Source organism: Fusarium graminearum, chromosome 1, assembly GCF_000240135.3.
Source record: "Fusarium graminearum PH-1 chromosome 1, whole genome shotgun sequence".
Lineage (NCBI taxonomy): Eukaryota > Fungi > Ascomycota > Sordariomycetes > Hypocreales > Nectriaceae > Fusarium > Fusarium graminearum.
In genome coordinates this window covers 10,131,672-10,156,495 of record NC_026474.1, presented here as the reverse complement: position 1 = coordinate 10,156,495, position 24,824 = coordinate 10,131,672, and the positions used below count along the sequence as shown (strand labels likewise).

Here is a 24,824-nt window from a genome sequence, read left to right as displayed (position 1 = left end):
TGTCTAGAAACAGAGCAAACGAAAATAGCGCAATAAAATACAAATATCACTTCATCTATTGAGCATTCTGTAAAATGAAGACTGTAGATATTTAGTACAATCATTTTACGTCTTTCCGATGTCGGAGTTTGTTGCTTAGATGAATGAGAGATTATAATAGAACAATCATGCGTACTTACCAACATAACCTCAGTTACCTAATAGCCAGGATGAAAAGTCTCAAACAAATCCTAGAAATACTTTTTATAATTATAGCATTTTCTGAAATAGATACAGTTGTTGTGATAGCATACTGCTGAAGGAAGAACATAAATATCGTGTGCCTGTAGGGTAGGTTTACTTGCAAGGGCATCTACGACTATTCTGATGCCTGTCGGCTATTCTTAAACATAGGCAGGTTAGTAGTAGACATCAATGACCCATCCGAAATCATCAATTAACCGACGACCGGTCGAATACAAATGGTATTGTGTTACTAATGAGGGGAATGATCCCACTCATTTCGGGTTGCGCTGCCATTCTCGAGTCTCATTGACGAGCCGAACCGTCGGCTTTCTCCAATTGCGACATGCAGTGTCGCTTTGAACTATCCCGAAGACCGAGGTTTGCGTTGGAGAGTGTTTATAATACATGATGTGCACAGCAAACCCCTCACGTTTCGTTCATTTCCCTTTATTCCTCAAATTGTTTGTGTAATTAATATACTATCATCAGCAAACATGTCTTCTCCTCCGCCAAAGGGCATCTACGTGCCCGTCCCCACGTTCTTCGCTTCCAAAAGGGCTGCCAACTACAACGCCATCTCCTCGCCTGTCGATGTCGAGACACAGGTTGCTCACGCCGTTTACTTGGCCAAGAATGGTATCAAGGGTGTAGTTGTCCTCGGTACTACAGGCGAGGCTGTGCATATTCATCCTAGAGATCGCCATGCTATCCTCAGTGGTGTCAAGGCTGGTCTGGAAAAGGAGGGCTTCAAGGATTACCCTATTGTTGCAGGCACAGCGACAAACAGTGTCGAGGAGACTGTCGAGCAACTCAAGGATGCTCAAAAGTCTGGTGCTCAATGGGGTCTGACTCTTGTACCTGGATACAATGCTGCTGCTGTTACACAGGAGGGTCTGGTTCAGTGGTTCACAGCTGTAGCTGACCAAAGTCCTATTCCTGTCATGATGTAAGACTTCCTGTCTGAGTAATACTGAAGCCACAAACTGACAGTCGTACAGCTATCACTACCCCGGAGTATCCAACAATGTCAAGGTCGCCGTATCTACTTACGTTACCCTCGCCAAACACCCCAACATTGTGGGATGCAAGCTGTCCCACGGCGACGTCTCAGTAGCTGCGCAAATCGCATCCAACCCATCTATTGACCACAGCCATTTCCACGCCTACACAGGTCTCGGCCAACAGCTGCTCCCTGTGGTTTCAGTGGGCTTTGCAGGTGCCATTGACGGCTCAGCTGGCTTCTTCCCCAAGTCTCTGGTGCGACTTTACGAGTTGTCGACAAAGACGCAGCCCACAGATGCTGAGATTCAGGAGCGAAGAGTTTTGCAGTTCAAGGTGAGCTCGATGGAGGAGTTGGTGGTCAAGTTTGGTACTGTGGGTATCAAGGAGGCTATTAGCAGACTTAGGGGCTTTGGAGATACTGATGGAACGAGATTGCCGTTGGTGGGAGGCATCCCAGGTGGTGATGCAGAATGGGCCAACTGGAAGCAAGTTATTGGAGCTGTGGATGAGGTTGAGAAGTCTCTGTAAGTATGCCGAAAAGATAAATAAAGAAGGAATCAGAGTATCTTCACTTGGAGTATCGTAGAAGATCTGCAAAGAGTGTCGAACTGTGTCTCATTGAGGTTTGGGCTACACAATCTAAAATAGCGTCAGCTTGTACAACGAGAACCGGGCGAATGGTTTAGTGGTATAATACTCCCTTAGCATAATTCGACCGAATAATCTGGGAGTGGTCCAGGGTTCGATTCCCTGTTCGTCCATTGCAGGTGGTTAGATCCCACTATATGTCCTCTTTTTGCATTACCACACAATTATCGATCAAGTTATCTTTTGCTTGGTTGAACTATCTCTCTTTTTGTACGTACTGCCCGCTTACGTGTGAAGATCAGATAAGGAGTGAGACTCCAAGTCTTACAATATCTTGCCGTGTTGGTGTTGTAGACGGCAATTTAGCCAGTCCTCCCTCAGGGGCTGTTGTGCGGGATTATAGGGCGAATAGTACATTTGAACTCTTACTTTATCTTCCTATGCCCATCTTGACTCCCTTTCTTTTAAACAAATCGACGTTGGATCATTAATGTTTGTTTAATTGAATACCTTCATCTTCCCCAACATTGTTATCGCTCGGCCGAGTCCCCACCGAAACTCCGTGCCTCGGTTCTTCTGATAGCTCACTCAATTTAGTGGCATTGATTGAGTGAATGCGAAATAATATTGAGTTTTTATTTTATTTTATTTTTTTATTTAAAGTTCTTGCTCGAGGGACAAATCAACGGCATCTTCGGCCACTCATAAGCTGTTGTAAGAGTAGCTGACCGATATTTTGTCGCGGGCACTTGCGCATCTGGCGGGCGCATATGCAAACTGTTAGACTGCTATATCCAAATAACTACCTTAGGTCTTAAGGTGGTACCACTGCTTTTGGTGGTTCAACTCAAACACTACAAAAGACCGCCTTTTCACCCTTTACCCCTGTCCACCAACATTTGTCGCAAAACACCAGCAATCAACCATCATGGCTGGCGCCGCAAAGAAAATGTTCGGCCTCTCGCAAGTAGTGCCTGTTGTTATGCCTCTTATTGCAGGCTCGGCTGGATATGCTGCCTACCGAGTCAACTGGGGTCCTCTGATTAGGGAATTCCTTACAGGACCTGGCCGGACATCGAGGATCCTGCTGTTGTTCTTTATCGTGTTTAATTGGAAGAGTATGCCCTTTGCTTGGACTGTAAGTCTCAATATCTTCTCCTATACTTAGCGACTCTACTAACATCGTATAGTACCGCGTATTATACACCATATTCCTCCACGGCTACTGGCGCAAATCGCCGTCTCTCGGCCCCGATGCTCTTTTCAAGCCCATGATTTCCACCACGCACGCGCCCATTCTCGAGATAGACTACAACTTGCACAAATCAAATTCAACATACTTTGCAGACCTCGATGTCTCGCGATCCCATCTCGTCACCTACCTCTGTCGCGCCTCTTACATGACACTCGCCAATAACGCAAAGACCAAGCTTGTCCTAGACCCAAAGACCGATCAGCCAATCAAGGGCAATGTGAGCATCATCCTGGGTTCCGTCGCTTGTAGTTTCAAGCGCGAGATCCCCGCTTTCAAGAACTTTGAGATGTGGAGTCGTATTCTGTGCTGGGACCGCAAGTGGTTGTATATCGTTACGCATTACATCCCTAAGGGAGCTGCCAAGCCTACATCGTGGCTCGATCCTACGTTCAAGGAGACTTCTGCACGAGGTCCCCAAGATGCCGCTGGTGGATGGCACAGGAGGATCTATGCGACCGCCATCAGCAAGTACGTCTTCAAGCTGGGTCGCTTCACTGTAAACCCAGCCATTATGCTGGGCGGTGCCTCTGGACTTCTACCTGAGCGCCCCGGAGGCTGGACTACTGGACCGGAGCAGCTTGGCGATATGTCTGTCGACCTTTCTGATGTTGATTTGGAAGTTTCAGGAGAATGGGACTGGCGACGTGTTGAGGCGCAGCGACGTAAGGGCGTCGAGTATGCAAAGCACTTCCAGGAGCTTGATACACTACATGAGCTGTTTGATGGAGGTAATGAAGGTGCTCTAGGCAAGTTTGCACCGTAGGCAGCGTCGGAATAGAGATCGAAATGGAGATGAAAGCTTGGGAAAAGGATTATAGATGACGTGGATTAATGACTCGTCCATGGTTAGAGTTTTGTAGATGAGCGCCTTGTGGGTTTATCTCACACGAGCTTACGAAGGTCGATCGCCACAAGTAGAAAGAAGATAACATGATAATAAGACTTATGAATATTTATTACAGCAATCCAACTTATACATGGCCGAGAAGTAGTAAACTTGGCTTTGCCTGGGCTACTCGGTTTTGATATCAGCTCTTCACGGAAGCAACCAGAAGGTACCTAATTAATGCGAAAGGTTTCTGTGTAGACACATGAGAAAGGAGAGCAAATATATTTCTAGTTCGTAACATGGCTTAAGCTTTCCTATTATACTTCGAGTTCTCAATCACAGACTAACCTATCAGCGTCAACTAAAACTTGATAGTAGAACAACAGCTCTCAACTAAGGCCAAAACCTTCTTGTTGTACTTGGTATCCTTAACTATAATGTTGACTCATTCGCCCAAGTCAAACCCTCTTTGAATCACAACCATAAAGTTTTTATGATAAACTACTAAGTTTCTTAACAAAAATATCTATATAATAGTCAGCCGTATGCACATCAGCTGTTTCTTCCTTATTCCTTCCTCATCCTTCAACCACAGCAGTTTCGACAAGACCTTACCCAACTCCATCCTCTCAGGCATCAAGTCTAAAAAGACTACAACTACCCCAAACACAAACCACAATGGGTCAGAGTCAATCAAACCAATGGGTCAAAGTCCCTGACTTGGAAAATTCCGCAGACAACACCAAGCCTACAGAGAGCACGAAGTCCCCGGGCAACAACAAGCCTACAGAAAACAACAAGTACACAGAGAACACTAATCCCACAAACGATATCATGCCCAAGGTTATGGAGCCCAACAATTTAGATCCAAAATACTCATCTCTGGAAGCACATCTGAAGCAAATGTCCAATGATTTCGATGTATATCAAAAGAGATTGGAGAGCATCACGGTACGTACAACGCTGCAAGTATACACTATCTGCCAGAGTATTTTCTGAACTTTTACACAGGAGCACATGTTTGTAATTGATGAACTCGTGGCAAAGATTAACGATCCCGTCATGGAAGGAGTATGCAGATTCCACAAGGTCCGTGATGAGATGGAATCTCTGGTAAACGAAGATAACACTTCCCAAAAGCACCAGAAGCAGGTAGAGATGCTCGAGATTGCGATTGTCACGTACCGGAAGATGGTCATTACGCCCCACTGGCTAAACAGGGTCCTGTCCAATCTGAGTACCGATATGAGCAACTCGAAGTTTTATCTTGATAAGTCACAAAGACTTTAACGTCCAGCATGGGAATGCTCTCGATGGACCTATGGCCCTTTGGTCCAGTTGTACACGGCTCAATTGTCGAGTACTTTCCTCTACTCTCCCTTCATGTATAAATCTTCTGATGAAAGATCTAATAGCCGAGGCAACCCTGAGTGAGATCTATGGTCTTAATGATATATCTAGCCTAGAGAATAAAATAGATGAAATCTGCTGAAAATTTTAACTGTCTGTGTAGTGAGTGACAGAACGAATGACGTGAGCTTTAAATACAAAACTAATAACCCAAGATTATCTAAATTAAATAACGCTGTTTAATAATTTCTTCTCTTGTGCCTCAAGTGGCCAGCTTTGTTGTATCCTGAGGACTGCTCATGACACCTACGTGCTCGAAGATCAACAAGAAACATCGCCAAATACCGGCAACAGAACCACTCCTAGTCACTTTGCGGAGTTGAGTAAATAAAAGCCTCGGGCCAAGCCAAGATCCTTGTTGAACAAAATGCGGAGAGAGCATGGTTGGTCGCTGAAAGAAAGTATCACCAACTTTGCATAACCAATATGGTTCAACATTCCGTCCAAATCACTCTATTTCCGCGATATATCGGAACATCTTCCGCTATACCTACCTAAAATGGGCGGAACATGGGTCGAGTTGGAGGTGTGACCCCACAAGAGTCTACCGATGGGTATGTAGTTGATGGCTTGTGATTGATGCCTCCCTCAAGCCCGGTCAAAGGAATACCCTGGTATGCATAACGCAGTCCATATACTTGACACGATACCCTAGCTATTCCCAAGGTCAACATGTCCAGCACTTCTTTTCCCCTCTCCTCCTCTGATACCCTACCATGGAGGCTTCAGGCGCAGACAAGGGCTTCTTTCAGAAACCGCCCGTTCTGAAGAATCAGTTCTACGACGATGTGGCGTTCCAGAGATGCTTTAAGCGTAGGTCCACGCTAATACCAATCTTGTCAGCTATCATGTGCTGACTTTCCCTTAGTATTCCTCCCGAAACATATCATCCGCCAAGTTGAAGCTGAAGTGACTGCTCTTGGAGATGATGTTCTCTCCGACGAGGTCTTTTCTTGGATCACAGATGCAGAACGAAATAAACCATATCTCAAAGGCTCGGGCCGTGATGTATTCGGTCAGTGGAAGGGTGACCTAGTCACTGGTGAAGGATGGCGTGGTCTCCAGAACTTTGGTCTATCTCGAGGGTAAGATGCCAAGTCTTCACACCAGGTGATTGTTACTGACTCGTCTCAGTTTCGTCGCAGCCGGATACGATACTGAATACGGTCCATTCGCACGAGCATACCAGTTCTTGCGTATACAGCTTTGGACGCCGTCGTGTGCCAACGTCGGCTGTCCTTCTGCTATGCAAGACGGCGCCGCTCGACTTTTGCAGACGCACCTCATGAGCCCTGAACTCTCAAAACGCCTAACGGACACACAGAGAAGAGTGTTTGAGAATGCGTTCCAACACCTCACCTCAAGAGATGCTTCATATGCCTGGACTAGTGGGCAGTGGATGACTGAAAGAACAGGAGGCAGTGATGTATCGCTGACAGAAACCACAGCAATACATCAGCCTATATCCGACCTCGGATTGGCATCCAAGATCGAAGATATCCCCCTAGGACCCTGGAGTATCAGCGGCTTCAAGTGGTTCTCTTCAGCAACCGACTCAAGAATGACTGTCCTTCTCGCCCGTACATCCAAAGGTGGGCTCTCAACTTTCATCGCGCCCATGTATAAGCATGATCCTCATGCTCTTACGGCCACGGGTCAATCAAAAGAAAACGGAGAGAACCTAAATGGTGTACGCATCCAACGACTCAAGAACAAGTCAGGCACACAGTCCCTTCCTACGGCCGAACTTGTTCTAGAGGACATGCGGGCTTGGCTTGTAGGCCAGGAAGGTCATGGCATTCAAGAGATTGCAAATGTCCTGACATTGACTCGAGTTCATTCTTCAGTTTCAGCCGTTGGTTATCTAGGAAGAGGGTTAGCCATCGCAAGGGCTTATGCTCGAGTACGAGAAGTGGGTGCGGGAAGGGGTGCTCGGATGAAGCTCACAGAAAGCTCCTTACATATGAGAACTCTGTCCAAGATTTCGTGCGAATATCGAGGGCTCATGCTTCTTTCCATGTTCACATCTCATGTTCTTGGAGTCTCCGAGCATGGCGTTTCCTCGACCTCAAGTCTCTCGCCAGCACTTGAGACACTTACACCCTCGAAACAGCATGCTGCACCTCTGGTCCGAGTCGTCACACAGCTCACAAAAGCTTATATCTGTAAAGCATCTGTTCAACTGCTCTTCTCGTGCATGGAATCGCTCGGTGGTGTCGGGTACCTCGCCAATGAAGAACAAGAATACCTCAACATCGCCCGTTTGCATCGCGACTGTGCCGTGCTGCCCATATGGGAGGGCACGACAGATGTGCTAAGCACCGATTTTCTACGTGCATTGAAACATACCAAGGGTGGCCGAGAAGCTCTTGACGCTCTTGAAGACTTTGTGAGGAGAGGTATTACTTCCCAAGGAAAGATACCTCAACCTCAAGGCTGGGACCCACTGGAAGCTTGGAAGGAATTGAGACAGCGCATCGAAAGTGAGTCCTTGACAGATTTAATGGGCGACGCTAGGGAAGTTCTCTGGGGTGTTGCAGATATACTGGTATCTATCTTGCTTTTCATCGACGCGGGCAGTGACGGTGATCAAGTCTCATCCGACATATTTTTACGCTTCCTCGAGACAAAGAACGTTGTCACGAAGCGAGAGAAGGTGTCGGCAAAGGAGCAGCTTATGAGGGATATTGGGGTTGTGTATGGAAGCACCGCAAGTGACATGTCACCTAAGCTTTGACTTTCTCACCATGGCTGATCCCAGTAAGTTCCATGCATGCATACGCACAAGCAGTTCACAGCGATCACCAACACGAGCATTACAACAGTCTGAGCTTCTATGCTTGAATTTTAACTATTAAGAATAAACTGCTAAAGTAGGACTTGATAGTCGAGAATTTGAATACCGAAAAACATCCAACCAATTGGTCACCACCTCAAAAGTTCTTGCATGTCCCCTTCAAATTCTTCACCTTGAGTGTAGTCTTCTTGCACGTCGAAGCACCAGTGTGCTTGTCGCCAAATAGCACCGTTCCCTTTGAACTTGTTGAAGTCTTGGAGCATGAGTTGAAAGCGGTTGCACCGTCGCGGTGGAGAAGAGTGTTGCTGCCGCTCTTCTTCAAGGTCCAAGACTCAAAGCCGGGTGTTGGGTCGACGCATTTAACCTCGCCGCTAGGGTTCAGGAAGCAGGCATTGAAAGAGCGGTCTCGCAGAATGTTTTGCGAGTTGGACAGGTCAATGCAGAAGAAGCCACTGGTGCTGCCAGCATTGAGGAGCAAGTTTCCATTGCTGTTTTCTTGCACTGCTGCATCGTTGGCTACGTCATGTAGAGTGAAGCAGCAGTGGCCGTCAAAGACAGTATCTCGAGGGATGACTGCAGCAGTGACCAGGGTGCAAAAGAGAGTGATCAGGGAGAAGGACTTCATCTTGAAGTAGTTGAACGGTCTGTACTGTGGGTATTGGGTATTGGGTATCTTGGGTGATTAAATAGAGTAAAAGACTTGTGATTGAGGCCAGCTCAAAGTGTGTTCAAAGATGGTCATGGAGGATCTGATTGCTACCAGTCACCACCACGGAGGATATACCCTACCTTTTATAATACTCCAACCCATCAATTCACTCGCTGATCAAGGTGAGACTACTCACGATCAGCATAATTAAGCCCATTCACAGGCATCCAACCGAAGCGTGTGAATGCATGTTGGGCCCGAAGGATTGAGTCACGATATCAAGCCCCAAAGTAAGCGGGGGGAGGGGGCAGAGTAATATTTCTCATGAGTGAAAAAGAGTCGGTCTCGAGTTTTCTCCCAAAGCTGTGATGGGTCGTGCAGTGTGATTCCCAGTGATGGACGTGACGATTTCCATTGGGAGTCGTGAGGTTTCGCGCTATAGGGCGAGGACAGCTAGGACCCTTCTAGGGGGTTTTGCAGGAGCGAATAGCCTCTCAGGAACAGCCGCGAACTAGTTAGCAGAGTGCCATTCAGTCATGCAGTTGGTTGTGATTGCCGTTCATGCTATGGGCTTGAAGATGCAAGGCACAGTCACATGTAGGTGACAGACCAGGGTATCCTTTCGTTGTGTCGTACACCGCAGAATTGGGAGAAAAAGAGCGAGGGTATGTCTCCATTGAATAAAGTCAGAGCATGTTTAGAGGGTAAGAGATTGGCTGTTGGTCAAATGTGACGATAGTGCATGATTCTCAAGGTGACCAGGTACCCAATGAGAGGTCGAGAAAGGGTCCATCACTTTTGAGTGCAGCACCCAATTGATCACGTGAGACTCAGTGCATCGGTTCTCGGCGAAGGCCTTCCTTCGGCTCGCGCCACCGTTTGTTACGTTCACCTCAAAGCGCAACCGTTTTGCCCACTCTCACTCCTCCACCCCGTCTAGACCTACGTCTACATTCCTTCTCTCAAGATATGATGTATTCCTTTTGATCCTTTTTTCTCTTTTGGTATCACTATTACATACTAACTATCTGACGTGTGCTACTTGGACTGGCCTAGAACCTACGTTAGTGCTTTTTATTGTGCCATAAGCAGCCTTTTCTGACTTGAGCAATTCTCTAGGCATTCATTCTAGCTCACCTACATTTTCCCCGACCTGCCTATTCAGACTACGGGGGTTTCCACTGTATTTTACACATCCCACTCACCAGACATAACACTTCACTCTCAACTTTGACTCGGCTTTATCATCATTTCTCATATAGCCCAGCAAATCGAATATGGCTGATGAACATACCATGTCCAACGAGGAGTGGGACGAGGTCGCTCAGGACATCCCCTCACTCTCCGACCCTTTCCTGCAGCAGTACCTCACAGGCCGGGCAAACCTCATAAGCCAGGAGAAAAAGTCTCGCTCCGATGCTTCTTTCAGGGCTTCTCTTTCACCTATTGCCCAGCGCGCCAGTGATATTGTTGACCGCATTCGTGATCAAGAGAATGACACTGTCTGGACCCCTCAAGTCGAGGAAGACCTCGCCCAGGCTGGAAATGAGTGCATCTTCCCGGGAATGATGTTCATGCTGGCAAAGGACCGAATGGAAAAGACAAATCTCTGGAACATTGTTCGTCGTATGCCAAAGGGTGCTCTGCTGCACGCCCATATGGATGCCATGGTCAACTTTGACTTTCTCTTTGACCAGCTCGTCAAAATGCCAGGCATGCACATAAGCAGCGATCGACCCCTTAACACAGACGAGTCCAGAGAGGATGCAACCCCCAACTTTCGATACAGAAAGCAGGCCGACGCCGAGGCATCCATTTGGGATGAGAGCTACAAGGCCGGCACCTTTGTGCCATTGATCAAGGCAGCTGATGAGTTCCTCCACGGCGGACGAGCAGGTTTCTTCAAGTGGCTCAAGGGAAGATGTACTCTCTCCGTCACTGACAGCCACGAGCAACATCATGGCATTGATGCCATCTGGGTCAAGTTTGCAAAGTGTTTCATGGTTTGCGCCACGATCATTCACTACGAGCCCATGCTCCGAGTTTTCCTTCGCGAGCTCATGAAGAACCTCAAAGATGACGGTGTGAACTGGGCCGAGCTTCGGTAAGTTACAAGTGAAATGATTCCAAACATCTTCTGACAAATTATAGCATGACGTGGTCACTTAACTATTGCCGCGATCAGCAAGAAGAACCTGAGAAGGACTACAACCACCTGTTTGAGGTTATACGCGAAGAGATCGACAACTTCAAGAAGTCGCCCGAAGGTGAGGGTTTCTGGGGTCTCACTACCATCTGGACATCTCTACGCAGCTGGCCAACTCGTACGATTGTCGAGAACATGGACTTCTGCATCGCCACCAAAATGGCCTTCCCTGATCTCATTGCGGGATACGATCTCGTGGGCCCTGAAGATATGGGTCGACCCCTATCTGATCTCCTCCCCGAGCTGTTTTGGTTTCGCAAGCAGTGCGCTGTGGAGAACGTCAACCTCCCTTTCTTTTTCCACGCCGGAGAGACCCTTGGTGACGGCACCGACACTGATTCCAACATATTTGATGCCATCCTGCTAGGAACTCGACGTATCGGTCACGGATTCAGTCTCTTCAAGCACCCCCTCCTCATCGACATGGTCAAGGAGAAGCGAATCCTCATCGAGTCATGCCCCATCTCCAACGAAGTCCTCCGCCTGTGTGGCTCCGTGACAGCCCATCCCCTGCCAGCCCTCCTGGCCCGTGGTGTCGCTTGCAGTCTGTGTAACGATGATCCCGCTATGCTCGGGCAAGACACAGCCGGCATGTCGCACGACTTCTTCCAGGCCGTCCAAGGATGGAAGAACCTTGGTCTCGCAGGCCTCGGCAGCCTTGCCGAGAACAGTGTCAGATGGGCTGCTTTTGAGGACCAGAGCCAGGCTGACTGGATTGACGACATCAAGCAGGCCAGTCTGGGCAACAACCTCAAGGCCAAGAGGATGCAGCAGTGGCAGATTGAGTGGGAGAAGTTCTGTCTCTGGATTGTCGAGGAGTTTGGAGACGAGTTTGGTGATGAGCCAAAGGAAGCTGCCGAGACAAAGGAAAAGGCCAACGATGCCTAAAGACATGCTTTTTTTTTTACGACAAGACGATAGAACGAGACAAAAGAAAAGCGGAAAAGGGGTGCATAAAGGCGTTGAATATTGCGATTTGAGGCATGTTCAACACGGACGGGTGAAAAGGATTCAACCACTGTCTTTGCGGTTTCAGAAAAGTGCCTCGGTCATAGAAGTCACTGGATTAGAGCTCACTTTCTACCTAATTCTCCCAAGGACAGAAACTTGGGTACCAAGAGAATACATCTAGAAAAGAATTGAGAGACCCTACTTTTACTTTATTCAAGATGACTAATATAGTAATTTGTTCGATAGCAGTGTCTCCAATGGTTCTCTGCGTTGCCGCCAACCAAGGCCGTTGATCGATGAAGCCACAAACCCAAACTCAAATTCACTATGTAGTGTCTACTGGGTAGTAGAAAATTTGATCTCCTAAGTCTTAGGTTATACAAATAAATAGCCTAAAAACCATAGTCTAAGTAGCATAAGCTGATCTACTAATTCCGTCTCTTATGCTTCCAGCGACCAATTTTCTGGTACCCTGAGGAGTGTGTCTGAGTATCTGAGAAAAGAATAAAGTGGAATTTATTTCTATGAATACACGTGAACGGAAAAGAAACATCGCGACATGACCCGCATCTGTTGCCTTGTTGTTACCAGCACCAACTCGCGTGAACCCAGCACAGCCGCAGAAATACAAAAGAATGTACACAGCCCATCTAAACTATAATGAGAGTCTGATAAAAAGGAGACTAACACATATATCCTGGACCTAAGAAAATAGAAAGAAGGTCTATCTAAAGCCTTGCTTGTTCTCAAAAGACTTGCTTTCAAAAGTTGGCACTCAGCCACTGACGAAAATTTGCAGGCTGAACATTGACACGCGAACTTGCATTGACGAGATCGTTCAGAGACGCCTGACTAAAGTCATATCTTCCTTCGACAGTTACTTGGAGCTGACGGTAGAATAGATACTTTGGATAATCACCCTGCTGGTAGGACGCAGTAGCAAGTCGATCAGGGTCTGTAGCCTGCCACTGGGAAAGCTGAAAGGGGGCTGATGAGTTAGCTTGGGATACATAGTGAGTGATTTGATAGGGTTACCATTCAGAGCCCTCGAGCATTGTCCAACGACATCCCTAACTGACAGCCGGTCGCCTCGCATGGTCAATTCACGAGGCCAGCTTGCCGGCCCCAGAACAATAGCTGCGACCACGAACTGAGCAACATCGTAAACAGATGTCAGACATACTCGAACTGTATGTCCTCGAGCGTTCTTCTCCACGCACTCGGCGGTGTACGAGCTTGTGTCAAGTAGGTAAGATCCAGCCATGGCCAAGTTTGAACGGTAGCCAATAAACATGCTCCCGAGTCCGCCAGGAAGAAATCTCTCCATAAAGACACCGCAGGAGAATACAGTCCACTTCATTTGAGACATTCTTGTCCAACGCCTCAAAAGTTGTCTCGCTTCGGTCGAGTAGGAATCGGGGTAGAGTTGGTCATTGTCGGGACGTTTGTCAATTGAGCCTTCGAATTCAGAAGGGACAAAGAACTGCACACCATTCTGAGCGGCCGAATTGATGAGATTGAGTTGCTCATTCCCCGAGAAGGTGCATATAACGAGATTTATTCCTTGAAGTGCGAATGAGAGGTTCTCTTCATCGTTGTAATCGACAACTGTGACTTGAACATCAAGCCCTGCATACTCAGGGTGTTGCTATTACGTTAGAAAGATTGGATCTCAGAGGTGAATACTCACAGAACGTGATAGAACAACAACTTGATAAGCGTAGGCTGCTTCCGAAAGTTGACTGGCCAGGAGGTACCCAAGACCAGTACCTCCGGCAATAGCTATACGCATCATATTGTTGGAGTTGGGTGAAATACTAGAGTTTGAGAAGGCAACTCTTTCAGCACAGAAGAATCTTGAGTAAAGGATAATTTAGAAACAGTGAATAGTAAGTGATGATTGAGACCTAGATCGAAGAACTTGATGGCCCCTAAATATCCCTTTAACAGCTGGAACGTAGTATCCCTTGAACATGTGAAGAGCCGCAAAGCTTGGGCAAACAACCCGTGTTTGGTATACTTGGAGTCTACCGTCAAGTTTAGCCAACCTCAAACTTGGCTCATCGGTGAGGCCTCAGTCACAGGCAGGAGATTCCGGCGAGAATTTCAGACTGGGAGCTGTAAGTGGCTCTTGATAAGCTGCCGTGAAGTTGTTGATTAGCGAATACATTCACGTAGTTGCACACATGCCATCTGCGGACCGATCCCGTTCTTGTCTCGAATCTCCTGTTCATCACAAAGGTAAACGTAGTGGAGTTTCGGCTTCAGGTGGTAGGCCTGCATTAGTTTTCAAGTGCCATGTGAAGCTAAGGGTTCGTGAGTAAGGATGCCTAGCAAGGTTACGGAATAAGGGGTGTGATAAGTGACTCGATATAATATGAGGTCCCGGGTCTCAGATTGGCTGGATGGTGTTGTAGCAGCGGGACATCCAGGGCCTCTCAGGGTTTGTTTGGTTGAAGTTCACGACGTACAAAGGCAGTGCAGTTTGAATAGCGAACTGCTTCTGATCACACGCAACTGCATTAAGGCGCCTTAAGACGTCCTCGAGGAACAAATCCGTATGGTCGTTGAAGTAGGGCTATGCTTTTCATTCCGATGAATATGAACGACTGGTTCGTGAGGAAACTCGATGCAGAACCATGGAGTTCCCAACAATACCAAAGTGATATGTCGTTCAAGAACCAACCACATGACTCTTGTTTCGACCGTTATCCTTGTTCTTGAATCTTGCGCCACAATTGCGATGCATAACTCCGTGTCAGGCATCCGTCATGGCATCAATATAATGGACCAGTTCTTGAGCTGGCTCATGCAGGTAAAGGTGCTCAAGTGTGAGACATTTATTGTGGTCCTACTAAGCCTGCACCAACACAGATAATGGATCGTGAACACAAAGTAGTCACATACTCACAGGTGTACAGATGCGGATAGGAAGCCCAGGAGCTCAAGCTTGAACTGCATTGCATCGGGCAAGCCGTCATTGGCTTTTCAGGACACACAATCCCAGGCTCCCCTGTTTCTAGCAAGGCAGAAGAGACTGTAGCCTGAACTTGAAGAGACATTAGAACGAGGCTCCGAACGATTGGGAGGCGATTGTAGAATGTAGATCATCCACTCAAAGGGTCCGGTTTGGTGGTTGGGGGCCAAAAGCCCTGTCCCATCAGTGGTTGAACTAATGCAGCAACCCATGCTTAAGCTCCGTAGGGCTGACTGGGGATTTATATGAGTGGCGAGCAATTGGGCATATTCATTGGCTAGCTGTTCGAGGTGTCGATTCGGGAGGGAAACGACTCTTGTTCCAACGTCTTTTTGCCCGATGTGGCGTATTGACATGCATATGACACTGCACAGCCATATGTATTCGAGAAGATTGGCACATGACTTCCTTTCCAGTGAAGGAACAGTGATGATCAGGGGAAATTTGATCGGAATTGGCCGCCAATGATTTAGATTGCCAGGGTCGTGCAAGGTAGTGATCCGAAGTTGATAGCACTGTTGTTGTTGTTGTTGTTGGTGGTGGTGGTGTTGAAGATCGAGTTGTTAGTTGATAGGTAACGTTTGATCAGAATTTTCAAGCACCTCCCTATAGAGGGAGCCAACTCCTTCCTCTTTGCACTCTTACGGATAGATTCGGATCCCCCTTTTGCGGTTTCCTGTTCTTTCCTTCCCAACATGGGCGTTGCTTCTCTTCGAAATGTTCCGACGTTGGAGGGCAGGCCCGGGTTGAACCCCCCTTCCTCCATTGCTTATTCCAGTCATAGAACAGGGGGTAGTTCTAAGACATCTGCAACTTTTCAGACACAACTTAGTACCTAAACTACCTACTAAGGTAAGTGCCTCTAATAGAGCTTGTTTTGAATAAGCCCAAAACTAAAGCATATCAAGGCACCGAAGAGTAGGTACCACCTTGCTAACCTAGGTTGCTACCTGCCTAGGTAGGTAGGTAGCACTTAAACACCAAGACCTCACCTCACGCTGGCATCAAACCAAGTGGCTTTTGCTTGTTGTCACTGTTTCAGTGTGACGCATCCATACCCAAGTAGTCATTTCACGCTCATGTCTCGACAATGTCTAGGTCTAAGTCTATAGGGCTGGCGCTAAATAAAATACATTCTAGGCTTCCATGTCCCACAAGATTGTACCAATGCCAGGCCTTTGAAAGTGGCTCTGTTTATAATTCATGAGTCTCAAAATATGAGTAAGAGGGTTGGAGGAGAGGAAAATCGATGAAACTAGTCTTGGATATACTCATAATCTAGTCTTATAAATAATCTCATCACACTCTCACCTTGTCTAAGCCTGAAGCGCAGTTTCATCCCTCGCACTACCACTACCCTTCCTCCACGCTTCGGTATGATCGACCTTCTTCTTAGCTACACTCTCAGCTCCCTCAGCTCCCCACGCACCTCCTCCCGGTGTGCAGATGATGATGCGATCCCCAGCCTTCATCGCAGCTGTGTTCTTGGCTCCCATGTTAACATGTCTCTCCTCGTACTCTACCTCGCCCGCATCATCCTTGGTGTGAAATTGTTTCAGGGATGCCTCCCAGTTTGCCTTTTCAACCTTTCGGACCCAGAGATTGAGGCCACATTCTCCGTCGCCTCCGCCATTCAAGCCATAAGGACGATAGACACGGCGCTCGCTGAGGATGGAGACTTGAAGAGGAATGCGAAACTCAATGTCGCGGATGACACCGTCACCGCCGCGGTGCTGACCTTGCCCTCCTGATCCAGAGCGGATGGAAAATTCGCGGAGGAGAACTGGGTATCGTCTTTCAAATATCTCTGAATCTGTGATGCGAGTATTTGTCATGTGGCAGTGAACACCACTTGTACCCTCCCAGTCAGATCCTGCACCGCTTCCACCAGCAATTGTCTCGTAATAGCCAAATCCCTTGACTGCTTCAGCTCCATCCTGGTTGCCGCCAAATCCAAAGGTTAAATTGTTGCAGCAGCCTTGACTGGCGGCGCAGGCCTGGAATGCCTTGAAAATTACGTCCGTGATACGTTGACTAGTGAGGACGTTTCCTCCGACGACAGCAGCGCCAGGTGATGGCGACAATATAGATTTGGGAGGAATCTTGACATGTATCGGCTTCAAACATCCTTGGTTCAGAGGAATATCGTCTGAGATGAGACATCGCAGGCAGTAGATGATGGCACTAAACGTGATAGCTTGTGGTGCATTGATGTTGCCGTAAACCTCTGGGCCAGTACCAGAGAAATCAAATTCAGCCTCTCCCTTTTCAGCATCAATCCGAATCTTCAATCGAATAGGGGAACCATCGTCCATAAAGTCGACTGCGGACAAATCCTTGCCTTCGAACCGTTTGTAGACGCCCTTGAGAAGTCGGCGCACACACTGCTCGGCATTGTTTTGGATATGGACCATGTAAAACTGCACCGTCTCTTCGCCATATTCAGCAATCAGGGCTTCAATCAACGAGATACCCTTCTGGTTGGCTGACACTTGTGCCCTCAGATCGTTGATGTTGTCAGCCAAACAACGTGTTCCGCTACAACCAGGATATTTGGCAGGTTCTTCATAGAACAGCTCGACCACTCGCTTCTCATTGAACTTGCCGCCGCTCACAAGCTTCTCACTTCTGATAGAAGCACCTTCTTGGTACAGTTCTCGCGAGTGAGGAGGCATGCTACCTGCACTGATGCCACCGATATCCGCATGATGAGCTCGCGATGCGGCGTAAAAGAGAATATTCTCGCCCTTTTCGTCAAAGGCCGGCATCAAAAGAGTCACATCAGGAAGATGAGTTCCACCATAGGAAGGATGGTTGGAGATGATGACATCGCCCTTTTCCAACTTTCCTTTCCAGATCTCGGCCTGACGCCTCACACATGTGGACATCGATCCAAGATGCACGGGGAGATGGGGAGCATTGGCCACAAGACCGCCTGTTGCATCAAAAATAGCACACGAGAAGTCGAGTCTCTCCTTGACGTTTGTGCTGACACTGGTCTTTTGCAAGGCACGGCCCATCTGCTCGGCAATAGCCATGAAACGATGACCGAAGATGCTGAGCATGATGGGGTCAACTTCCCGATCCCCAGATGCCTTAGAAGATCTGAGTTTATGTTAGTTTCCACTGCATCTCACTAATGAAGCGGACTTACTCGATCTTTGATCCCTGCTTTTCCAGGTTAATGACTACATGAGTCTTGAGGATGATCGCTGTTGCTTTTGGCGTCACAACAATTGTCTGTGTACCGTCTGCAAGCATGGCAGGTCCAGGGATAGAATCGCCCACTTGAAGATCTTCCAGTTTGAAGACGGGAGTTTCCTTCCTGCCTCCCTCGAAGTAAACTTGTTGGCTGTTGAGCTTCTTCTTGTCAGAGACTTCCTGTTGCTTCAAGTCTTTGAGTTGCTTGTCCACTGTATCGTCCTGGTGTCGGAAACTCTTGCCGATACCTCGGACACGAACATCGTCAATAATAATATCTCGTTCGTCGAGCGTGAAGCCGAACTCGTATCTGTGCTGCTTAACAAAAGCTTGACCAAAATCCCATTCTTTGCCGTCAAAGTGTTCTTTGGCTTCTTCTGCTGTCGGTCTAACAATCATAAGAGCCGATTCAGTACCGCGATATCTCATGTTAAGATATTCCTCAAAGGCGATTTCACTCTCTTGGAATCCTTGGTCGTTGAGAGATTTTTGTGATTGATCCTTAAGCTTCTCCATTTTCTTCTTCAGTTCGCTGACTGTCTTGTCATCATCCTTCCATACCAATGAATCGGGCTCCTGTCGCTCGTCGACGACATCCGCAAGAGCCATACCGTATGCCGAAAGAACTGAGGAATATCGATGGACCAGAATTTGTTGAATACCCAAAGACTCTGCAATGGCAACAGCATGCTGACCACCCGCGCCTCCGAAAGTAGCGAGTCGATGTTTCGAAGAATCGTGACCCTTGGCTTCAGTAATAGATCGAATAGGCCGAGCCATTGTTTCGTTGGCAACAGTCAGGAATCCATACGCTACTTCGTCAGCTGTTAGGTTCTTGTCGCTTTCCCGATTCACTTGGTCAGCCAATTCTTGAAGAACTTTTCTGCTGGCTTCAACATCCAGGCCCTCGTCTTCGTTCTCTCCAAAGATCTTGGGGAAGAACTCGGGAAGTAGGCGGCCGAGGACCAGGTTAGCATCAGTAACAGTGGCAGGCCCTCCCTTTCGATAACATGCAGGGCCTGGGTGGGCGCCCGCAGACTCGGGTCCGACAACGAATAGTCCGTTTCTAAAAAAGAGTCGAGATCCGCCTCCTGCTGCGACGGTGTTGATGTCCAGTTGGGGAGACTGGATGGTCACACCAGCAGTTGTCGTCTCGAAAACATGCTCATATCGTCCCTCGCCATACCTCGAGACATCGGTGCTAGTACCGCCCTGCCAAAGTCAGATTCTGGTCAATTACACAGCATTCTCCAAACTTACCATATCAAATCCAATGACAGGAGTCTTAGTTTCTTCATCATACGACGTTATCGCGTACCCGACCACACCTCCAGCAGGACCAGACAAGATTGCCTTCAAGCCAGTGAACTTTTCCACATCGACTAGTCCACCATCACTCTGCATAAACTCGCATCTTGCCCCCTTCGCGCCCGTTTCCTCCTTCACGCTGCGAGTTCCAAGACCACCCTCAAATCCAGCCTGAAAGCCATCGATGTATTTTCGAATAGCTGGGGTGAGATAGGCATCAGCACACACAGATGTAGCTCGAGATACCAATTTGATCATAGGCATAAGTTCGTGGCTAAGTGAGATGTGCTGGAAGCCGATGTCCTTGGCTACACGGCCGATCAAGGCCTCATGGTCGGGGTAAGTATAGCCATGCATAAGACACACGGCGATACTGCGAATACCTTGGTCGTAAACATCCTTGAGCTTTGATCGAATATCATCTTCCTCAGCTCTTTTGAGGATCCTCACCGTCTCGCCTGACAAGCCCCGGACCAAAGTCTTGCCTTCTGCTTCTTTAGTGCCGACTTGCGCCTCTGCCTCGGTTTGCGTCCTTTCGGGATCCTCGGCGTAGTCTTCAAGAGTGACCCGCTCGTCAATCTCAACCACCTTCTCGTACAGCACGTCAGGCTTTCGAATGGCAAGATCAAAGATCTTTGGTCTTGACTGATTTCCAATGGTCAAACAGTCCTTGAAACCCTTGGTCACGACCATGGCGATCTTCTCGCCTTTTCGTTCGAGCAATGCATTTGTAGCGACAGTTGTTCCCATCCTGATTGAGTCGATCTTGGAAGTATCCAGAGCTTCACCTCGGGGGATATCTCGGCCAAGGAAGTGGCTCATGATGCGGCGAATACCTTCAAGCGGGGCATCCTTGTAGTTGGCCGGATCTTCGGACAGAAGCTTGATAATGGTCTCTTTTCCATTATGCTCTCCTACGCAGTCGGTAAAAGTACCACCTCTATCAATGGCGATTCTGATACCTCGTGATTGAGATGCTGCTGCCATGGCGGGTATGTTTCGGGATGTTGGTGAAGCGATGAGGGGTTACTATGGTGAGTGAGGCGATCACCAAATTTGAGGTACCCAATATGAGTGGGAGTTTGGTATTATTCAAGCAGTACAATGAAAGATGAGGAAGTGTTCCGGCAGTCAAAAGACTGTAAAACGGAACAATTATACAGAGAGTATGTAAGTTGTGGTCGCTACAGGGTGAGGGAGGCGGCTTTAATGTCGTCACGGCCAACCCCACGTTCCATGATTGGTAATTGATGGTTTCTATCGCTTGAAAGGGAAATTGAGGGGCATTCATATCTTTCATGGTAAACATGAGATAAACATGAGAGACAGATGTTATTTCGATATTATCTCATTTGGGTACCTAAGAAAGAAGGATATACAAAGACATCGAGTATGTGATGGATGCCATGGAAGGGAACACAACATCCGTGCCAACCAGCCACTTACAAAAAGAAACCATGATACGAATAATTCCTCATGATAGATATCCCACCAAGCAAAAAATGGCAAAAATAGCAAAAGAATAATTAATTTGCCGTCAGCAAGACTCGAACTTGCGTTTTCAGTGCTTCGAAAAGCCACAAACTGATGTACTGACCCCTATACGATGACGGCGCTTTTTCTGATTGATAATCCTGATTACTATTCGGATCTATAGCCTAAGTCATCAGTCCACCTTGGAAGCTATCAGAACTCCAACCACAATCTTCCAAATGTGCCAATAGGTTGAAAATAATGGAAATATGAACAATTCACAAAGACCAGAGAATTTGTCAAAAGGTAAACCATATCCGGACATCAAGAACTTAAAAGAGTCCAAGGATACACTAAAACCCCAGTTATCGGGAGTGGCGGATATCCAGTAAAGACTGAGTCTAACCAAGATCCAAGATTCCCAAGCTGTCGGGAAGCTCCAGAGACTAACAGCACAGTATGGCGAAATGAAGTTTAATCGACAGTTGAGAATGTATTTTACTGTATTCTGATCGGTATGTAAGAGTGATTCGAGCCCGAGAGCCGGGCCCGGCGTCTCCGGAAGATGCACGGGGACTGTCTTACCCTTTTCATCAACGTTACCGGAGACAAGGGCCGCGGACGACGCCGGATGGGCTCGAACATGTCACGGAATGGGGAGAATGTCTGAGATTTGGGGACAGCGCGTACAGTGAGAGTCATGATGTCGATCGTTTTATCTGCCGATGTATCGGACAGTTCTTGATGATGGTCAAAGTTGGCCGAGCTCAAATCGACCGAGACTTTAATTTCATAGTTGTCGTAATTAATTTAAGTGCTGCGCTTCAAAATCTCTGCACCTATATTCAACAGTATTGACGTATAGATCCATGGCTTTGGCGTCATTCCTTTCAAATGTCCATAGACATTAGCAGTCAGGGCCCCCACAATGAGAGATCAGCATAAAGACGTGAAATCTTATTGATTAGTGAGGCTTGCTACTGGTCTCATCTTATACCCTAATGTCGCGAGATTAGAAATGCCAGGATGAATAGTCATGTGTTGTTGTCGTTGTTGGCTCTTGTCGATTAACAAGCAACAGCCTGATTGATGAACAACACACTCCCACCGCCTATTCTTGTAACCGCCTGAACCGATGTTATCAATATGCACTGCATTGTACTGTACTGTTGTATCCAGCCGATTCATGGTGCCAGATGCGCCTAGGCTAGACCTGACTCGTCCGTCCCGCCCCCTCAGCTCCAGCTCGAAAGAGGAAGAGCGTTTTGGCTGCCAATGATGCTGTGGCTAGTGGCTGTAGGCCCAGTTCAGTTCAGTTCCCTTCGGTTCAGCGCAAACCTCCATGCCCCGTGCTTTGCTTTTGCTTGTTGGGGGTGGTCGATCCCCATGCATGAGAGCCATGTTTTTCTGATTCCTCCGCCTCTAAACGATTGGCGATGAGACACCTGCTGAATGCAGGGTAGCACCCATATCCTAGTCTCGGTCCATCGCTAAAAATGAGAAAATGTCCTACGACATGGAAAGCCAGGAAGTTCTCGGGTCCCTTTTAACAAGATTCGTCAAAACAGTGAAGCTCGTAGGCGGTACTGTAGACTGTAGGTTGACAGCACGTTACGTAGGCCCGTTGCAGGCTTAGACCTCGTGGATACGAAATTCAGGTTGAAAAGGACAGGGGACCAGTCATGCTGTGGTTCGTCCCATCAAAAGCGGTAGCCGCTGCGATAAGTGTTTGGACGAGGCTCGATGAGATGCCCGAGCTGAAGTTATAAGCACAGGTAATATTGATGTTGATGCTGATGCGGATGACGATGAAGCCATTGACGCCTGTTTAGCATGTCTCAGCTATGTAACAGGCCAGCCTGGGCAACAACAATGAGTAGCAGCCAAAAGTCCATCGAGTGATGCACAGACTGAAAGGGATAAATTGATTGACAGCCTTCGATGCCATTTGAGTCTGAATTGTGGACAGCGACAGAGAGGACCCCCATCTGCCGTCATCGTCGGCCTCAATTGTAAATGTAACCATTTCTCTGCCTCGGGTTCAGTGGGAAAAAATGCAAGTTTATTCGCCCGCCTGATCTACGTCACGCCCCCCAGGGACCCTTCCTACTTCTTCCAGTACCCACTGTAGTGCGTTTGTCGCTGTAACAGCACTGTACAGCAGCGCCTACAATTACAGATACAGGGCCCCCGCCCTTCCTATCGATTCAACCAAGGTCACCGCTTTCGGAGCCTCGTGGTGAACCCTTCTTCTAGTTCGCCTCTTCGCTGTTGATTCCGGTCTTGAAGGACCAACCGTCCATTCCAATCGCTCTACGGGTAAAAGTGGCCCGTTGGAACCGCCGGGCAGGCTCCAGCCGCCATGCCCAAGCCAAAAAGACGGGACAGAGACAGAGACAAATGGGAGGGGGGTGTATGGTCTTCGATTCCACGAGTTTCTGCCATGCTGTCGTTGTTGTTGTCGTTGTCTTTGTCATTCATTATGGATGATCTATCATGCTGTCCGCCTTGTTGGGAATACGAATTGTGTAAAACATGTCTCATCATCTATCCAACACATAACTCTGTAAACCTCTGAACTGTGCTTCATGATTACACATGTCAATACAATGATATAACGTACCTTCTTATGCATATGCAGTGCATGTGCATGTGTAAACGGGTGGCTGCTCAACGTTGTTGTAAGCTTGCTTTGGTGCCTGTATCCGAGCAATGCATTTCCCATAATTAAATACACTGTGTGACTATCGCCCCAAACCACGGATACAATGTAATGCAATGCAATGCAAGGTAAACATTTTCGCTACACGCCCTCCCCCCCTGTCCCATCCTTGGCCGTGGACCATGGCCATGGCTGTGAATGTGGTGAGAGAGAACGAGCTGGAGGCGAACCGACCAGGCTCCACCGAGGCATGATTCATTCATCAGCCGCCTTGCTTCGTCTCTCTGTATAAAGACCTGTCTTGGTCCCCTTTCCCAACGGCAGTTGCTCCTTCGCTTTGCTTTGAGCAGTTAATCCATTTCTCGATACAGGTCTTTGCGTGAATCCTTTTTGGTTTCATCTCTAGCTTTCCGCGGTTTTCGAAAGCCACTGTCACTTGCATCCAATTCTTTGCTAAACCAACTCATCCGCTACTATAACTCGCTTGGTTCAGCCAACTTCTTACCGCTCTCTCCGCCTCTCACCATCATCTCATATTCTCACCGTTCCTTGCGAGCATAAATAAACTCTTTGAGTCCTCATCAACTTTTACCACTTTTCTACCACAAACAACCGACATCATGCCTCCCAAGCGAATCCGTTGCACTGCCGCCACTTGCCGCGAGCCTGCTCAGCGCATCGTTGGCGACTGTACCTTTTGTCAAGGTCACTTCTGTGGCAAGCACCGTCTACTAGAAGACCACAAGTGTACCGGTCTCGAGGATGTAAGTTGAACTCTTGAGATGTCATCGACCCTCTCTAACAAACCTCCCAGTGTAAGAAGCAGTCCTACGAGCGCAACGCCATACAACTTGAGTCGGAGCGAACCCAGGTTATCCGGGGCGTGTAAACCGACCAACGAGAATCACACATAGTCTTTTAACAGATATGTGTTGGACTGGAGACTGGCGTCACTCCTCAAATTCACGATGCGCAACTCTGACGGCCACCACGACGTAACGATGGGATTGGGTTTCGACACAAGCATCTGCATGAGATGAGATGCAGGGCGTTATTCGCCATTGTATATTTCTATTTCACCAGTTGAGGGTGCGACGGCGTACTGGATATGCTTTGAGGGGCATAGTTCCCTATTCTAGCGGGGTCTGCATTAAATCAATTCATCACAATTCATTACTTACCATACATACATGCCTACATCAAATGTGCTTGCCATTGATTGAGTCGTGAGGGTGCTTGGAATACGACGATCATCGACATAGCGACAGGTGCGGAAGCGGTGACATTGCTT

At 47.8% G+C, this 24,824-nt stretch overlaps 9 protein-coding genes and 2 non-coding genes across 11 annotated transcripts; 7 read left to right on the top strand and 4 right to left on the bottom strand.

Annotated features, from left to right (window-relative positions):
• Positions 1-719: 719 nt before the first annotated feature.
• FGSG_10210 (uncharacterized protein) lies at positions 720-1,755 on the top strand (the record flags this gene model as incomplete). Its single annotated transcript, XM_011320855.1, has 2 exons — positions 720-1,171; positions 1,224-1,755. 2 exons carry the CDS (start codon positions 720-722, stop codon positions 1,753-1,755), a joined length of 984 nt encoding a protein of 327 aa, XP_011319157.1.
• Positions 1,756-1,898: 143 nt separating this feature from the next.
• Positions 1,899-1,988, top strand: FGSG_20747. The gene has a single exon. It is a non-coding gene; the product is annotated as a tRNA-Ala (tRNA).
• A 755-nt stretch (positions 1,989-2,743) lies between these two features.
• FGSG_10209 (uncharacterized protein) lies at positions 2,744-3,833 on the top strand (the record flags this gene model as incomplete). The annotated part of the gene is made up of 2 exons (XM_011320854.1): positions 2,744-2,953; positions 3,006-3,833. The coding sequence occupies 2 exons, from the start codon at positions 2,744-2,746 to the stop codon at positions 3,831-3,833; spliced, it is 1,038 nt and encodes a 345-aa protein (XP_011319156.1).
• A 744-nt stretch (positions 3,834-4,577) lies between these two features.
• On the top strand, positions 4,578-5,189 carry FGSG_10208 (uncharacterized protein; the record flags this gene model as incomplete). Its single annotated transcript, XM_011320853.1, has 2 exons — positions 4,578-4,850; positions 4,911-5,189. 2 exons carry the CDS (start codon positions 4,578-4,580, stop codon positions 5,187-5,189), a joined length of 552 nt encoding a protein of 183 aa, XP_011319155.1.
• An 836-nt stretch (positions 5,190-6,025) lies between these two features.
• On the top strand, positions 6,026-8,046 carry FGSG_10207 (uncharacterized protein; the record flags this gene model as incomplete). Its single annotated transcript, XM_011320852.1, has 4 exons — positions 6,026-6,122; positions 6,304-6,394; positions 6,444-7,792; positions 7,850-8,046. The coding sequence occupies 4 exons, from the start codon at positions 6,026-6,028 to the stop codon at positions 8,044-8,046; spliced, it is 1,734 nt and encodes a 577-aa protein (XP_011319154.1).
• Positions 8,047-8,136: 90 nt separating this feature from the next.
• On the bottom strand, positions 8,137-9,431 carry FGSG_10206 (uncharacterized protein). Its single transcript, XM_011320851.1, has one exon. The coding sequence runs from the start codon at positions 8,729-8,731 to the stop codon at positions 8,243-8,245; it is 489 nt and encodes a 162-aa protein (XP_011319153.1). The 5' UTR covers positions 8,732-9,431; the 3' UTR covers positions 8,137-8,242.
• A 280-nt stretch (positions 9,432-9,711) lies between these two features.
• Positions 9,712-12,067, top strand: FGSG_10205 (uncharacterized protein). Its single transcript, XM_011320850.1, has 2 exons — positions 9,712-10,859; positions 10,907-12,067. Exons 1-2 carry the CDS (start codon positions 10,033-10,035, stop codon positions 11,847-11,849), a joined length of 1,770 nt encoding a protein of 589 aa, XP_011319152.1. The 5' UTR covers positions 9,712-10,032; the 3' UTR covers positions 11,850-12,067.
• Positions 12,068-12,673: 606 nt separating this feature from the next.
• On the bottom strand, positions 12,674-13,707 carry FGSG_10204 (uncharacterized protein; the record flags this gene model as incomplete). Its single annotated transcript, XM_011320849.1, has 4 exons — positions 12,674-12,912; positions 12,948-13,062; positions 13,096-13,560; positions 13,603-13,707. 4 exons carry the CDS (start codon positions 13,705-13,707, stop codon positions 12,674-12,676), a joined length of 924 nt encoding a protein of 307 aa, XP_011319151.1.
• Positions 13,708-16,205: 2,498 nt separating this feature from the next.
• Positions 16,206-20,385, bottom strand: FGSG_10203 (5-oxoprolinase; the record flags this gene model as incomplete). The annotated part of the gene is made up of 3 exons (XM_011320848.1): positions 16,206-17,994; positions 18,044-19,302; positions 19,351-20,385. 3 exons carry the CDS (start codon positions 20,383-20,385, stop codon positions 16,206-16,208), a joined length of 4,083 nt encoding a protein of 1,360 aa, XP_011319150.1.
• Positions 20,386-20,930: 545 nt separating this feature from the next.
• On the bottom strand, positions 20,931-21,012 carry FGSG_20746. Its single transcript has one exon. It is a non-coding gene; the product is annotated as a tRNA-His (tRNA).
• A 2,870-nt stretch (positions 21,013-23,882) lies between these two features.
• FGSG_10202 (uncharacterized protein) lies at positions 23,883-24,718 on the top strand. The gene is made up of 2 exons (XM_011320847.1): positions 23,883-24,297; positions 24,348-24,718. The coding sequence occupies exons 1-2, from the start codon at positions 24,154-24,156 to the stop codon at positions 24,420-24,422; spliced, it is 219 nt and encodes a 72-aa protein (XP_011319149.1). The 5' UTR covers positions 23,883-24,153; the 3' UTR covers positions 24,423-24,718.
• Positions 24,719-24,824: the final 106 nt, after the last annotated feature.